The 17,896-nt window shown below is 32.4% G+C and overlaps 1 protein-coding gene across 3 annotated transcripts in view; it reads left to right on the top strand.

Annotated features, from left to right (window-relative positions):
• VPS13A (vacuolar protein sorting 13 homolog A) overlaps positions 1–17,896 on the top strand; it is a 221,528-nt gene that overhangs the window by 145,088 nt on the left and 58,544 nt on the right. For all 3 annotated transcript variants that reach the window (XM_020289260.2, XM_012759772.3, XM_012759771.3), the window contains exons 47-53: positions 1,813–2,095; positions 3,854–4,249; positions 4,522–4,626; positions 4,753–4,899; positions 9,702–9,830; positions 10,241–10,374; positions 16,504–16,633. In XM_020289260.2, the coding sequence (XP_020144849.2) occupies positions 1,813–2,095; positions 3,854–4,249; positions 4,522–4,626; positions 4,753–4,899; positions 9,702–9,830; positions 10,241–10,374; positions 16,504–16,633 (1,324 nt within the window). The remainder of the gene's footprint in view (positions 1–1,812; positions 2,096–3,853; positions 4,250–4,521; positions 4,627–4,752; positions 4,900–9,701; positions 9,831–10,240; positions 10,375–16,503; positions 16,634–17,896) is intronic.

Genomic DNA, 17,896 nt, shown 5'->3' with positions numbered 1-17,896 from the left:
TTATATATTTTTATGAGTCTTAAAAATGTCTAATAGATCATGATTGGTGGTTTCTGGGTTTATATACACTATTATGAAGATATTTTTACTTTTCAAAGGTTTATAATAGAATTTTTTTGAAATTCCTTTAGAAAACAGTATTTTGTCTTTTTATCTACATATTTATCTGCTAAATTTTCAGGGATATAGTTGTAATATAACTAGAAATATGTACTACATTAATCTTAAATATTTAATTAGGTAAAACTTGTTATAAAGTATTGTAAGAAAAAATTAAAATTATCTCAGGATATTTGACTTTCTTCTAAGATCATGTGTCCTACCATCTCCTCTCATTTAGAACCTCTTGCCATTGGTTATCTTTCTTTTCTTTGTCTTCATTCATTACTTGAACTTTCCTTTAACCTTTTATATTTCTTAACTCAAGCCTTCTCTGCAGAACACAGCTTTTTGGGAAAATTATCACCACTGTAAAACAGCCTGTGGTCTGTCTAGAAAGAGCTAATCACACTTTCATGCCCTCAGCCTACTTTATACATGTGGATTTTGATTACCTTTCACAATACAATAGTTATCTCTTAACATTACATTTCCCATCTGGTTGTGATCTCCTTGAAAGTAAAAAATATCTTACTTACTCGTGTATTTTCAGATTTGCCTTCTCATTGGTACATAATGAATCTAATACATGTTTTGGTAACTGGATGAGTGTATCATCATTAATTTAATTTGAAGAAAAACAAGTTTTTAATCTTTGAGTGTTGGAAGTAAAAATGGAAAGGAGAATGAAAATTATAGAGAGAATATAGAAGTAGAATAGGCAAAATATAATAACTGATTTGAGAAATAAATATATGTGTGGGCCAGGGAAGAAGGAAGAGTCTCATCTTATTTTAAAATCCAGAGTACCAGTAGCTAAAAGTCACCAGAAAAGGACACACAGAGAAGTAGGTGTGGATGATTGTGTTCATTTAGCAAATTTAAGATGCCATGAAACATTACAGAAATATATAGTACGTATTTATCATTTTTGGACTACAGCTTACAAAAATAAGAGTTGGAGATAGTTTTGACAGTTATTCATCTGTAAGGGAGAGTGTCACAATTATGGCTAATTAGTTTTACAAAATAAAAATATTTCTTAAATTTTTATTCTTGGACACAGCTTAGGTTAAAAAATTATTAACTCTAAAATGCTGAATTGTAAACAAAGAATGTGATATTCAAATATAAAGACTAATCATATGTGACACCCAATGATTTTGTCACCGTTTTCTTAAAACCACTTCTCTGCAGCTATGGCCCACATTTTAATAAAGTTAAGTATCTGTTGAATAGCTTTCATTTGATTAACTTTGGAAAGCTAGTGATTATTTTTTCAGTAGAAATATTTTTAAGTTCATGAATTCAGTTGTGACATGTAATTCCTTTTAGGCCCACATATCTAGGAAAGCCGACTTCTTTCAGTTAACTGTACAAGTCACAGATGATTATATGTGGTTTGCTTTGCATATATGACTGATATGATTATGTATTTTTTACAAGAAACGAATTATCTTGTAAATATACTTTTAAGATAGTAAGTTTGTAAGAAAAATACTTTCCTCTTAAAAGCCAAGTAACTTGATTAGCTTCCAGAAACTTAAGATAACTATTTATCTATCTTACCTATATCTAAAAAGTATATGAAAATATAAAACTTTATTATAGTATCATAAAAGGGGGGAATTTTATTCTAAAGCATATAAGTTCATCTAATTTAATGTCTTCTTTTAAAGCATTTTAAAGTGTATTATTTAATCTTTTATGCAGATCATTCCTTTTTCTGAAACCAGAAGATAAGGACTATCAAATGAGTGAAGGAATTGACTTTGAAGAAATTATAAAAAATGATGGAGCTCTTCTAAAGAAGAAATGTCGATCTATAAACCCTTCTAAGAAATCATTTCTCATTAATATTGTCCCAGAAAAAGATAATTTAACATCTCTATCAGTGTATTCAGAAGATGGCTGGGACTTACCATACATAATACATTTATGGCCACCTATCCTACTCCGAAATCTTCTTCCTTACAAAATTGCTTATTATACAGAGGTATTGTGGGATTTTTTTTTAGTGCCTTCCTGTATTTTATTTTGTAGTTTTATTTTAATAGTTATTTAACATTTTGAACAATAAAAAGTGTTTTAGTTCTAATAAAAATTAGAGTACTAGTAAAGAGAGTGGATATTCTTTTGCAACAAGTATAGAATTAGTATTGAAATAACATTCAAGTACAAGACTTGAACACACAAAAATGCCTACTACATTATATTATATTCCTTTATTGCTGATCTTCTTAAAGGCTTGTATACCCTATAAAATTTTTCGAACTCCTGACCTTGAATGATTCATCCTCCTCGGCCTCCCCAAGTGCTAGGATTACAGGCGTGAGCCACCGTGCCCGCCCGGCCTAAAATTTTTTTCTCTTACACACTTATTTATTTTAACAGATTAAGTCTGGTTCCCTCCTGTTTTTATAACATAGGAATTTCTCCATCTTAAGATTGTATGTAAATATTCTATTTGCCATGCTTATCAAATGAAAGAAGGTAGTTCTTCATTGTCATCTATTAATTATAGATTTATTTTACTTTGGGAATTACTATATGTTTATACTTTTCTGATGCATCTTTTTTTGGGTGAAAAAGTTAAGATATTTATAGTTTTAAAATATCTGTTTTTCCATATGACAGATTTTCATAGTAGTTAAGAATTTGCACTTTGCTCTCAGATATATTAGAGATTGCATCACAGCTTTGTCACTTGCTAGCTAGCTGTATGTTCTTAAGCAGGCATTATTGCTTTTCTGAATCTTTTATCCTAGTTTAAAAAATACGAATAGTAATAAAACTTGCATAGTTGAGATATAGGGAAAAATCAAATTAGATGATTTATCACAGTGCCTAACAGACACATGGTTGCCATTTATTTACCACTTTAGCACTGTGACCACCATTGTTATTCTGTGGAATATTATTTAGTATGTAAAGAATCAAGAACTCATTATTTTTACTTTAATTTAAAATCTGAGATGAAGAGATTCCTATGATTATAGGAAGAGCAAAGATAGAGATGCTAGAAAAACGGGAGATACTCGGATGCATTATTTACATTTCCATTTTCATAGAACTTTTAATCTGATGCATTTAACTATCACATTCTGTCTGCTAGTTTTCAAAGGATATAATCAGTTTTTAGAAAGACAGTTTAGCTATGGTATGGAGAAGAGACTAAAGGAGACAAGAGTGGCCAGGAGACTCTTACACTAAGAAGTCATGATGACATGAACTAAGATAATAAAAGTGTGGGCAGAGAGAAATGAATAGTTTTGAGAGTTACATAAGATGTAATATAAGCAGTGATTGGAAGTGGATAAACAGAGACTGTTAAAAATTAAGAATGGGAAGTAGTAGTGATTGCTTATTTTATAGTTTTCTCCTATAATTTTCATTATTTTGTAGTTTTCAAAACTAAAATCATTAGTGGATATGATTTTTTTGTTTTAGTAATTATGGTGTTTTAAAATTTCTAGTGGAATCACACATTATATTGTTTAATAGAATCCTTATAATCGTCCTTTGAAGTAAGTCATTTAGAGCATTTTACAAATAAAATAACTCAAATCTCAGATTAAATATTTTACAAAGGTTTCCACAGTTGACAGAATTAGAACTTATGAATATAACACTTATAACATTTTCTGACAGGTATTTCAAACCATTGTGTATATAGCATTTGGACTAATTAAATAAAATTTGGGGGGCATATTATTCTGAAACATTTTAAAATTTTTTGTATTTTTTATTACAGGGAATTGACAATTCAGTTTTTACTCTAAATGAAGGACATTCAGCCCAGATTTGTACTATACAATTGGATAAAGCCAGGCTACATTTAAAATTACTTGACTATCTTAACCACGATTGGAAAAGTGAATATGATATAAAACCTAATCAAGAAGACATTAGTTTCATCAATTTTACCTGTGTTACAGAAATAGAAAAGACTGATTTAGATATTGCTATCCATGTGACTTACAATACTGGTCAGATAGTTGTGGCATTTCATAGTCCTTATTGGATGGTGAATAAAACTGGTCGAATGTTACAATACAAAGCAGATGGAATTCATCGAAAGCATCCACCTGATTATAAAAAACCAGTTCTATTTTCTTTTCAGCCAAATCACTTTTTTAATAACAATAAGGTATGTGATTTTTTTTCTAACTTTCACTTTTCTTTAGTTATTTGTCACTCCTTTTTAGTTTTTAGAATTTTAAAGAATAAAATGTTATGAAACTTGGGGTAGAGATAATATTTGTTAAATATTTGAGGTTAAAAAGATTAGAATTTAATATTGGTAAAGGTTTAGTGCATCAACAATACAATATTTAGTTTAAAATAAAAAAAAATGTGTCAATTTAATTAGGAATTTTTAAAAGTACCTAATTGTAATATTTTTAAAATACTTTTTCCTAGGTACAGCTTATGGTAACTGATAGTGAGTTGTCAGATCAGTTTTCAATTGATACTGTTGGTAGTCATGGAGCTGTTAAATGTAAAGGCCTGAAAATGGAATATCAAGTGAGTTCATTCTGTGCACATCAAGAAACTTTTATTTAAAGTGTATATATTAACTATTTAATTAAATTTTATAAAGATAGAATGACAGTATAACAGTTTTTGAACTGTTATTTTTTTTCTCCTTAGGTTGGTGTCACTATAGACCTCAGCAGTTTTAACATTACCAGAATTGTGACATTTACTCCTTTTTATATGATTAAAAACAAAAGCAAGTATCATATATCAGTAGCTGAAGAAGGAAGTGATACATGGCTCTCTCTGGATTTGGAGCAGGTAAGTAGATGAATTTCAAAAATGTACCTCTTTGGATTCTGTTTTCTCCTTGAAGCTAGATACCTGAAATCACTATGTAATATTTTAACTCTCCCTCACCTCAATTTTGTTTTAGCATCATAACCCTTTATTGAATATTTGTGCCAGGCTCTGGATATTTGATTATTAAAAAGTGAACCTTGCAATATGGGAGTACATACCTTGATAAGGGAGGTAGACATTTAACAATTCCTAACCAGTTTGGTTAAATATAGCAATAGAAGACTAGATAAGGTATAAATGCACCAAAAAGAAGGAAATGATATTAAATGTATTCTGCCCGGGAAGCTGTTAAGAATGCCTTCAGGGAGTAGGTTAAGCCAGACTTTTCTTCAAGTTATTTGAAGAAATCAATAATAACTTAGATCTGAAATTTTAATTCTGTGGCAGCATTAGCTATTAAACCTTTGGATAAGAGTTTTCTAAATAATTTACTGAAGTTGATAATATATTTTACTTTCGAAGAACATTTATTCTGAATGTTAGGATTGTAAGAGAAGTATTTGCTATTTTTATTCATTTTTCCTTTTTCTATATAAAAAATCCTTATGGGATTATTCTTGAAGTATGTTCTTTAGAATTTCCTGTAGAGCTAGTTTTGAAAGTAAATACCATCAGTTTGTGTTTATCTATAAAAGTTTTTATAGTCTTTCTTTAATTATAATTTTCCTATATATCAATTTTAAGTTGACATTTTTTCTTAACATGTCATAGATTTTCCGCCACTGAATTCTCACTCCCATTTTGGTTACAAATTATGCTGTGAGTCTGTCATTTTTGGAGGTGATGTTTGTTTTCTTTTTGGCTGTCATCATGGTCTTTCTTCTCTTTGTCTTTGATGTTCTGCAGTCGTATAGTTACTTTATCCTGCTTCAGATGCTTTACTCCTAGATCTGTAGTTTAATGAATTTATACTTTCTGTAAAATTTGCAGCTACCATCTTTTTAAATATTACCTCTCCTCCATTCTTCCATTTTTTTCCTTCTGGACATATGCTAGACCAGAGGTAGGGAACCTTTTCTTCTTGGAAGGCCACATTAATATAGCTGTAATCAAATAAGGCCACATTCAAGAAACTTCAATTAGATATACTTAAAAATGTACATTATTTTGTAAAAATCTAACTAGTATGTACTTAATAATTTCAAGAAATGAAACTATTTGTTAATTTTAAAGATAACTAACCTTGTAATGACTTTGTTGTGTCTGCTTTTTGTTGGAAAGCATTTCAGTTATTTGCTTGCAGCATGGAGGTCCACAGTTTCAGTTGATCTTCTAGACGGGTATCAGTCATTTGTAACCTTAAGGGTATCTTGATTTGGGTTAGGTAGGAGAATGTAGATTCAGAGCAATAAGTGGTTGAAAAGCACCAAAGCATTTTTCAGGCATGTTGCCAAAGGCATGGGTATTTCACTGCATTTTTCCATATTTCAGTTGGATCTTTCTTAACATCAGTGACTTTAAAACGTTATCTACTTGGCTGGTCCGAAGGTAGTGAGTTATCTCACGTGATTGTTCACAGTCAGTTACAGATTGAACTCCTTGTTCTACTACTTTCCCCCCTCCTCACTACTGCACTTGACTAGTCTTAAAAAAAAAAAAAAAACAAACAAACGTTATCTACTGAGAGCTCAATCAGTTTATCTGTAGTTCTTTAGTGTCCTTAGTGATATCAACTTAGGTGAAGCTGAAATGCTGAGTGTGATGTCATGATTCTCAAAGTCAGTGAACCTTTCATTGTGTTCTCCAATTAATAGGTGTAATAGCTGTGTATTCTTAAAATGATTTGCATATATCATCCTGTTCATCAGTGACCTTTGCTAACTGTGGAAAATGTTCATCCAAAATTTCCTTTTGAAGAAATGTTCTGAAAAAAGATAGCTTTTTTCGAAATACCTGGATTTTTGCCACATATAATATATATACTTGGTTTTACATTGCAAAAAATATTCAAGTCGTTTTGATTTGACATGCTATCACATACAAATGCTGCATTCCTGTAGAAATCTTCTTTCAATAATTCACATTGCTGATTGTGTTCTTCATAAAATTTAACTATCTCTTCTCACAGAGGTAAAAGTTTGGCTAACACCTGTCCCTGGGATAGCCAACACAATTTAGAATGATAAGGCAAATCCACACTGATTACCTCATAGTTCAGCTTTAGCATGTTACGAAACTGACAATGCCATGTTGCATTTGCACAAATATAATTAACAATACTTACAACTTGTTGCAAAGTGTCACTTAAAATAGTAGCTTTAGCACAGAGATTTCCTTGATGCAAGATACAATGAAAAGAAATGAGATCATCTGGATCTATTAATACTTTTTTTTTTATCTGTGCAATAAACCCTTGATGTTTTCCTGTCATGGAGTGCACTGTCTGTATATACTTACAAAATTTACCAAATTCAGTCCAACTTCATGATGTTTATCTTGAAAGTTGTTGAAGATATCTATTCCCCGTATTCTGTTCAGCAAGAGTGCCCAAAATGAGTAACCCTTTGTAGCAAAGAAAATCTTCTGTTATGACCCAAATGAAGTATAAAACCTGTGCTGAGTCAGTAGTATCTATTTGTTCATCCAAAGCAATTGAATGATATATGTTTTCTTTTTGAAGATTTCATCAAGTTCTATTAACTTGAAGACTAATTCATGCTGCCAATCAGTTACGGCTCTCCTTGAAAGAGGAAGTTGTTTGTACTTTGAAACATTATCAGGTTCTAAGCATCTTACAACTTCAACAGTGCCTTCTTTCACAATTTGTACATCACTGAATGGCTTCCCTTTTTTCCTGATTATATAAGCTACTTTATAAGTTGCTTCAGTGGCATTATTTCCAGGTCTTACTGCTGCTTAAAAGAATTCTCTTCACTTTTGCTTTTCATCTTTTAATTTCTGCAGTACAACCTTTTGAACCTCTCCGTCTAATTTAAAATATTTGTGTTTCTTATGAGTGTGATAATGCTGATGAGCATTGAATTTCTTTAATGTTGATATTGCAGTATCACAAAGCAAGCAGATCATCTTATCTTTAGCAAAAAAAAAGATAATATTGCAATTCCCAATCCTCATTAAAAAATCTATTTTCTTCAGCATTCTATTGGTCTTCTTTGACATGATGGGCTGTCAAGCAGACAGAATTAAAAAATACTTTTGAGCTGTACAACTATTCACAAATGTCACTTCAAACAGAAACACAATGCACCATTGTCGAAAACTGATAACAGACTAGCATACTCAACCCCCATAAACTCTCACCAACCAGCCTACTGCAGTAGGGGCACCAGTCAGGTGGGGGAAGTTAGAACTAAATCATGAGCATAGAAGCCATCAATTTAGCCCTCATGGCTTACTAATGTCCTAATTCTGCCAGTCAATCTGGGAGGATTATTTCATTGAAACTTATTTTATTTGTTGGTATTTTAAATACTTCCATTTAAAAAATAAAATAAAAATACGAAAGACAAACAAAAATGTATTAATAAAAATAAAAGGATTTGTTCTGTAAAATTTAGATTCAGTCCAAAGGTAGAACCTAGAACACCACCTGTGGCCTTAAGGATACAGGTTCCCCGTCCCTGTGCTAGACATTCATATTCTGTACTTCATGTCTTGTACTGTCTTTTTTATGTCTTCTATCTGTTTAACTCTCTTTGCTGTGTTCTGGATAAATTCTACATATATTTTAAAAATTTTTTTTACTTTTACTATGTCTAAACTGATATTTAAACCTTAACTGGGTTTATTTGAATAATTATATTTCTCATTTCCCAAAGTTCTACTTTTTTCAAGTCTGTTCATTCTTTCAAGAAATATTTATTGTGTACTTTTTATGTGATTTGCAACACATCTGTTAGCAAAACCACAAGTTTCTGTCTTTGTGTAGTTTACTTTTCAGTGGGTATGAAGGAAACCATTAAATTAATAATACCATAACTTACTAAGGTCACATTTGAACAAAGACATAGAAGAAATGAAAGAGCAAATGTCAAAAGGTTGGCTGAGCAGGAGAAAGCTGGGCTGCCAGGTGTCAGAGTAGCAGATAATAGTTTACTGACAAAGCTGGTTCTCCATTCTTCCTCATTTATTTCTCTTTTGTTTCCAGCTTCTGTTAGTAATCTAGTCTTTTTTCTGGTAACTTGACTGTATATTGTTCTTTTAGTTAATCAGTTCACATCAATTTTAGTTCACATCAGTGATCTGGAAACAACTTAAGTTGTTTCTTAAGATTCTGAGCTTCTTTTCCTACTCTCAACTTTGGATACTTTTACTTTTTTACCTTTATTTGATGACCAGGACCCTAGATTTAGTACATGTCCTTACTTGCCATCTGTGTGCACTTTGTCTTCTGCTTAATTACCAAATGATGCCCAAAACCTGATTTTGAGTTTTAGTAACTCAATGTACCCTTTAAACTGATTATCTGCTTCCCAGTTCTTGGCTCAGCTTTCTTTATGATTTTTCAACCTTTCTCTATAAGACCATGACTACATTAAAGTCTTTTTCTTCCCCAGCACTCTACTTACCATAGCTCTTCAACTTACAACCTGTTGCTGCTTATACTCATAGTGCTCACAAGTGACAACCCATTTCCAAGTTGACAGTTTACAACTGTTGTAGCTAAGCAACCCAATAACCGAACAGTGTTGAAAGAGATTTTTTAAACATTTAAGTCTACTCTGATGGGCATATTAAAATGATATAAGTATTTATGATGAAATCTGTTTTTTTATAAATATATGTAATATATATTTTAGTGTATCCCCTTTTGGCCTGAGGATGCTTCTAGTAAACTTCTTATTCAAGTTGAAAGGAGTGAGGATCCTCCCAAAAGGATATATTTTAACAAGCAAGAAAATTGTATTTTATTGCGTCTGGATAATAAGGTAAGTGATTTTTTTCCCCACATATTTCATTAGAAAAGCTAATACTAGTATTTTTTTTTTTGTATTGAATAGTTACCTCTGTTTATTTTTTTTCCTTTCACCAAAAATGAACAAACATTTCTTTTTGTAAAAGGAAAAGGTACCAGAAGGTACCAGAGATATAATGTAATTTGTTATACAAAAAGTTAGTTGTAGTGTCTGGAATAGTAGAGTGTACCACATCTGGAATGTCATTAATCTTCATATAATAATGGAGATTCATGGTTTCCCAGAAATGTAATATAATATTCTGAATTGTGTTTTCAATTATCTCAAAAAATTAAGTTTCCAAGTTATGAATAGTTTTATTATTAAATTTATTAATATTTTTGAGAATATTGATCTCATTAAAGAATGTTTTTTTCTTTTAGCTTGGAGGTATTATAGCAGAAGTTAATTTGGCTGAGCATTCTACAGTTATTACATTTTCAGATTATCATGATGGAGCAGCTACATTCTTGTTAATAAATCACACAAAGAATGATCTTGTTCAGTACAAGCAAAGGTAAGAAGATAATCATAAATACAGTAACTCCTGATTTTAGCAGAGCTTAGGTGATAAGATACTGACTTATGGTGATTTCTTAAGAATATAAACTGATAATGGCATTGTGGCTGTGTAACACAATGTCTCATTTTTAAAAAAATATATATCCTGAGGTATGTAGGGGTAAAACTTCCTTGATATCCACAGTTTATCTTTAAATGCTTCAAAAAAAGAAAATGGAAGAGCTGAAGCAAGTGTGGCAAAAGCTTGATCATTGTTGAATCTGGTGAAGAATATGTCAGGTTTGTTAAGAATCTCTGAATTTTGTCTGTTTTTAATTAAGCCTTTCCATAGTTTAGTATAATGTAAATATCTGAAATTTCAGATTTTTTTCAAAAAATAGGTACCTTCTTTTTGTTGAGGTGCTTGGGAAAGGAATTATGTCCTTAAAGATCATAATTAAATCTTGATGATTTAGGACTACTCTTAAACATCATTTATTTCTGTTTGTTTTGATACCATATCCCCTTAGTGCCACTACAGTTAGTGCAACTTTCTGATGCCCTACTTAGTGATCCCAAGCTGTCTTGAATTTCTTTTGTCTGCTTTCTTTATTTGTTTTCACCTTTTAGTTTGCAGTGGGCCAATATTTATTAGTGCATTTATACTTCCACTGTTAACTATATAACTTCTAATTATTGATTAAAATCAAATAGGCATTGAATAAAGACCACAGGGCTCGGCTAGCCAGTACCTAGAACTCCTCCTTGCCAATCATTCTCTCATTTGTTTACGATAAGATAGAGGAAAGCCTATTTTTTTTTTATTATCCATATTATAAAAATAATAAATTGTATATTGGTCTATTTGGGCTGCCATAACAAAAATTCCTTACACTGGGTAACTTAAAAGAACAGAAATTTATCCCTTGCAGTTCTAGAGGCTGGGAAGTCAAAGATCAAGGTACCAGGAGATTCGGTGTCTGATGAAGGCTAATTCTGCTTCATAGATGGCACCTCTTTCTGCATCTGCACTTGGCAAGGGTCAAGGCAGCTCCCGTCAACCTCTTTTATAAGACTAAAAAACTAATCCCATCCATAAGGGCTCTGCACTCTTAACTTAATCACTTCTTTCAGGCCTCTCTCTTAATAATATCATATTGGTGATTAAGTTTCAGTATATGAATTGTAGGGAGACACAGTCAGATCATAGCAAAAAAGCAAATAGAAATGATTTCTCATTTCCTCTTCAACCCGTGTACTTCAAATAGCTTTTCCCAACCAGTATTCAGAGTTAAGATCTACAGAAAATGATTTGAGTGACTATTTTCTCAGATGTTTCAAGAATGGTATATATAACTGGTAACTTTTTAGACACTTAGGAGCTAAGTTAATTCTTTATATTCTAAGCATAGCATTATAACTAGCTTCTCTGACAAATCTTACTGAGATTGGCTAAGGCTGTACTAGAGATCTCTTAATCTTCTCTTTGGCCTTGACCTTGTAATTATTTTCATGATATAATGCAGATATGAACTGTTTAGAAAATCTTATATACTGCATTGTTATAATTGTAAAAGAAAGTGATAAGGGAGATAATAGAATGTGATCTTGTGTTGAAATTTTGAAACTTAAAAAAATTATGATCCTAATGGAAATTTATAACATTAACAATCAGGAAAACTGAACATTAGAGTTGGATTTAGAATTGTCTGAAGAAGTAGTTATTAAATCAAGATCTTGAAACTTTGGTTTAAAGGAGTATTGAGGCCGGGCGCGGTGGTTCATGCCTGTAATCCTAGCACTCTGGGAGGCTGAGGCGGGCGGATTGCTTGCGGTCAGGAGTTTGAAACCAACCTGAGCAAGAGCGAGACCCCGTCTCTACTATAAATAGAAAGAAATTAATTGGCCAACTAATATATATAGAAAAAATTAGCTGGGCATAGTGGCGCATGCCTATAGTCCCAGCTACTCGGGAGGCTGAGGCAGTAGGATCGCTTGAGCCCAGGAGTTTAAGGTTGCTGTGAGCTACTCTGATGCCATGGCACTCACTCTAGCCTGGGCAACAAAGTGAGACTCTGTCTCAAAAAAAAAAAAAAAAAAAGAAAAACAAAAAGGAGTATTGAATCCATAGTTGGGTTGGAGGGTTGCTGCTGTTTATCTCTTTCATAGGCTCTTTCTTCCACCTGTCATAAAATATTAAATATAGGGAGATGTTTCTAGTCCTGTTCTGTTCATATTCTTATATAATCTAATTCATACCAGTAAATACATTAGTTACTTCCCATGTGGCAATCAACTCCAAATCTTTATTGCGGCATAGACTTTTCTTGACTTTCTGTTTCTTTCCTCCTCGTAAACATCATGTAAGACCATAAAATGATTCAAAACTCTCCTCATTGGCCAGGTGGCTCATGCCTATAATCCTAGCACTCTGGGAAGCCGAGGCAGGAGGATCACTCAAGGTCAGGAGTTTGAAATGAGCCTGAGCAAGAGCGAGACCCCATCTCTACTAAAAATAAAAAGAAATTAATTGGCCAACTAAAAACATAGAAAAAATTAGCCAGGCATGGTGGCTCATTCCTGTAGTCCCAGCTACTCAGGAGGCTGAGGCAGGAAGATCACTTGAGCCCAGGAGTTTGAAGTTGCTGTGATCTAGGCTGACGCCATGGCACTCTAGCCTGGACAACAGAGTGAGACCCTGTCTCAAAAAAAAAACTTACCTCATCATTTGCACCACAAAAATCTTCTCTTTTGTTATCCTTCTCTCATTGAGTGTCAGTGTTATTCACCCCTGTCATCCTAGATTTCTCCTGCCTCACTACGCCATTCAATTAGTTAAACTCTAATTTTTTAATAAATCTCCTCTTGTCTAATCTCTCCTGTAATTATCCTAGTTCAGGCTCCCAACATTTCTTGTGACTAGACTTTTGTTTTATCTCTAATAAATCCTCCATATTCTGTCAGAATGAGTTTCCCCAAAATACTAAATATGATCATATCTTCTCTTGTTTAAAGTTTTTCAGTTTTTCCCATTTCTTTTAAAATATGTTGCTGGGCTACCTTGGTAAACATTTATGTTTCTATAGCCTAATTCTTACCCTATGCTTAAGACAAACTGTAGTTTTTTGTTTCCTGAATGATCTGGGTTTTTCTATATGTTTTTTACTGTATAGGTGTTCCTTTCTGTTAGTAAAACACCACTTCTATGTGATGCCTTCCCTTGCCACCTTAATCTATATACCTAGTTTTTGATGGCACCCTTGCATATGTACATTATAACATTTGTCACATTGTGTTGTCATTTTCTTGTGAGTGTAAGACATATACACATACATAGTTATATTTTGAGAACTGTGGTTAGTTTTCCTTTTCATTGAATTTCCATTGCCTATCAAAGATAGCCCAATAAATATTTGCATAAGGAATATTCTGTGGTGAATTAAACAGATTAAAATTTGTATTTTTAATGGAAAAATTAGGAGTATGCATTTTTTCTCTTCCACTTTCCCTTTCTTTGGGTTTTTAAAAATTCAGATCTTAGTTATTTCCTACATATAAAAATAATAGTTGTTAATTACTTTTTTAAATTCTATAAAAAAATTGTAAAAAAGAACTATACTTGCTGTAATCCCAATAATGTCAACATTTTGGTGCATTGCTTTTCTTTTCCTTTCCTCCTTTTCTCCCTCCCTCCCTTCCATCTTTCCCTCCTTCCTTCCTCCTTGTGTGTCTCTCATTTTTAACAGCTATTGTGAGCATATAAATGTGCTTCAAATCATAATTTTTAATGAATGTATGATATTCTATCATTTATAAACACAACAATTAAATAATACTTTATTGTTGAATTTTGATTGTTTCCAACTTTATAATTTTGAATCTATTTATCTTTTAATAAGAATCTTTAGTTCATTTGTAATCATTGTTGTCCCGGCCCGCGGGACCTTCTGTTACTCGCGGGGGCGAGGGGGACCGTGCCTGAAAGAGATGAGCGAGAGAAAGAAACGAGACCAAGCAAATGGTTGTCAAGGTCTGCTTTACTTAGATTTTTAGTAGGTTTTATAAGCATACAAAAACAAGGAAGTCAAAACAAAAAATAGAGTGGTGACGATGAGGCTTGGGTCTGGGTTGATTAGCCCTAATCAGTGTCTTATCAGTATCCTGTTTTTGACTGATTACTCATTTCCAACCGGAACATTTGCAGTCAACACATCCTGGAGCATTCCGTGGTCAGCACGTCATGGACTGCGTTCTTCTCGGAGCTATAGCTGGAATTTTCCAGGGCGAAGTCCGTGCGTAGGACAAGTCATAGGGGAGTTGAGGGTCTTTGAGGGTCCTTGCCTCTAACACATTGTAATAACTAATTCATGATTCCTTACCATTATTTTTTGCAACATAAATTATTTTCTTCTAATGATATTTTTTGAAAAATACACATCCTTTTTCGGTTCTAGATAATTACATTTTTGTTCTGGAAAAATCGACGCATTTTAAATCAATTTTAAGAGTTAAATAGTATCTGCCAACTTATCCATAAAAAATTTGGAATGCTTTTATATTTTCTTCAGCTTCTTTCCAAATTTCTACTTCCTTGTGAATATAATTTGGATTTTTTGTACAGATTAATATAAAATGATTATTTTTTTCAAAATATGTATTATTTTACTAAAGGCTCTTTTGGCATTTGCATTGATTTATATTAGCAAAAAAAATTTACTTTACTGGTTTAGTTGTTCACCACTGGTCCTTCAATATTTCTACCTCCTAGTTCTTAAGATATTATTTTGAGTTATCTCTAACGTGGGTGGAAAAATTCTGTTGTTTTTTTCAATAAGGGTTTCTGAATAATCTGTAATTCTGTTGCTTCTTTGAAATGTCTTACTCTTACAAATTTATGACAACTTGACATAAAACTTTAAGTCTGTGGTCTCCAAACCACGGGCCATGGCCCAGGACCAGTCTGTGGCCTTTTGGAAACCAGGGTTACAGCAGGAGGTGAGCAGTTGTCAAGTGAGTGAAGCTTCATCTGTATTTACAGCTGCTCCCCATCACTGGCATCACCGTATAAGCTCTGCCTCCTGTCAGATCAGTGACAGCATTAGATTCTCCTAGGAGCAAATCCTGCTATAAACTGTGTATGTGAGGGGTCTAGGTTGCTTGCTCCTTATGAGAATCTAATGCCTGCTGATCGGAGGTGGTGATGCTAGCTCTGGGCAGTGGCTGCAAATACAGATTCTCATTAGCAGAGAGATTTGACTGCACAATAAATGTAATGTGCTTGAATCATCCCCAAACCATCCCTTAGCCACCCCTGCCTGATCTGTGGTAAAATTGTCTTCCATGAAACTGGTCCCTGGTGTCAGAAGGTTGGGAATCACTACTTTACGTGATAACCTTTTTTCTCAAAGTCGTGTAGACACTGTGTGCTATGGGGTTGTGTTTTTTTTGACATTCAATATAATAGAAAGTGTGAGACTAGCATTTTTACTACTTTGTGAGTAACTATGATTTTCTTAGATGTTTATGGGTTTTTTCCCCTCAGTTTTCTTATAAAAATGTGTCTCTGATTATATTCTGCTTTATTAATGTTGTCTGATACTCAGTAAAGTCTTTTAGTCTGCAGGGTAAGCTCCTTTTTCAGGTCAAAAAAGCTATATTTTATTATTTCTTTGGTTTATAATTTTTTAATGTTTTTTTTTTTCTTTCTGAGACTCTTTCTGTTAGTCCATTGGATTTCTTAGATTTGTATTCCATGTGTTGTGAATTTCAAAAATAATTGAGCTATGATTTTGCTATAGTGAGATCAATACTTAGGAAAGAGTTATCAATTAAATTCTCTTAGAATTAGTGTAGATAAGATAAAGTAAATGGAATAATTTTTCCATAATTAATTTATATTAAAAAATTGACAGTATGTTTAAAGACTTTGTAGACCTTTATTTCCTAAGTGGAACAAATATTTTCCAAGTAGGAATATAATGAAAAGTATTCATTAGGGAATTGTATAAAGAAAAAATTTCAGTGTAGTTTTAATCAGAACTATCATTCAATTAATCGACTAAGAATTAATGAAGCATTATTTTGGATTTTCTGTATACTCATGTACTGGCATTTAATTTAATGCATATTTGTCTACTTATGTCAGTTCTCTCAGTGAAATAGAAGATTCCCTCCCTCCTGGAAAAGCAGTATTTTATACATGGGCTGATCCAGTGGGCTCTAGAAGGCTAAAGTGGAAATGTGGAAAAAGCCAAGGTGAAGTAACACAAAAGGATGTAAGTATTTGGTAGATTATATGGTGTTCGCAGCAGCCTTTTGTTTTGTTTTGTTTTTGTGTTTGTTTTCAGCCTTCCTAATTTTAAGGACTGTTTGTTTTGTGGCTACACTTCTAAAAAACTACCAAAAAACTTTAGAAGCAGTATTCAAGCCTTAACAAAAAAAAGTGTTAAAAACTAGTAGTCTTACTACTCATTATTTGCTTCTACTATGTTGTAAAGGTTAAACCTGTGCTTAGAGAAGTGCTTTCAGCATTCACATGATAAACATATATTCTCTACACAATTGTATTAGGTAGACTAGTTTCTTATAAGGAACATTTAAGGATCCACTGAGTTAACTAAAAAGAATTTATTTCTGGGTGACAAACTATGATGATAAAGTTATGTATAAACATTTTCTGGTAATATTGTAAATAACTTTCAGAAAGTGGTTTCATTAAAATTTTTTGTCCTTCAAAACTCATGTTAGTTTGACCCCTATTCTAATGTCTTTTTTCTTACCACTAGTTATTATTTCTTCCTATTTCTTACCACTAGTTATTATTTCTTCCTCTCATTATAGAGGGGAAATTGAACATTTTATCATTAGTATATCTTTGCTCTAAGTGTTTTTTTGGCTGTTTGTTTTTTAAATAAATACCCTGTATCAAATTAAAGAAGTTGCTGTTATTCCTAGTTTGTTAAAACATGTGTGTGTATGTCTATAAATGAATGAGTGTTGAATTTTTATCAAATGCTTTTTATTTTTATCTGTTGAAAATGATTATATAATTTTGAACTTTATCTTAAGATGAATTACATGATTGATTTTTATATATTAAGCTAACTTCTCATTTCTGGAATTGACTTGCTAATGTTTTAAGACCTTTGCTTGTATACTTATCAGAGAAATTGGCCTGTAATTTTCCTACCTTGTAATGTCCTTTCTAGGTTTTTATATCATGGTAATGCTGACTTCTTAAAAATGTTGGGAAATATTTACAATTTTCCCATTTTGTGGAAGAGTTTATATAAGATTAATATGGTTTCTTCTGTGAAAGCTTGTTAGAATTCACCAATGAAGCCAAGCCATCTTAGCCTGTTTTTGTATTTGTAGGAAGGTTATGGTTTTTTATTTTTGTTTTTCAGAAGAACTATTGTTTTGCTTTCTTTTTCTTTGAGACAAAGTCTCACTCTGTCTTCCAGGCTAGAGTACAGTGGTATCAGCGTAGCTCACTGCAACTTCAAACTCCTGCCCTCAAGCAGTCCTCCCACTTTGGT

The sequence above is a fragment of the Microcebus murinus genome, chromosome 12 (genome assembly GCF_040939455.1).
Source record: "Microcebus murinus isolate Inina chromosome 12, M.murinus_Inina_mat1.0, whole genome shotgun sequence".
NCBI lineage: Eukaryota > Metazoa > Chordata > Mammalia > Primates > Cheirogaleidae > Microcebus > Microcebus murinus.
Note: the sequence above shows the minus strand (reverse complement) of the source record. Positions and strands in the feature narration are given on the sequence as shown.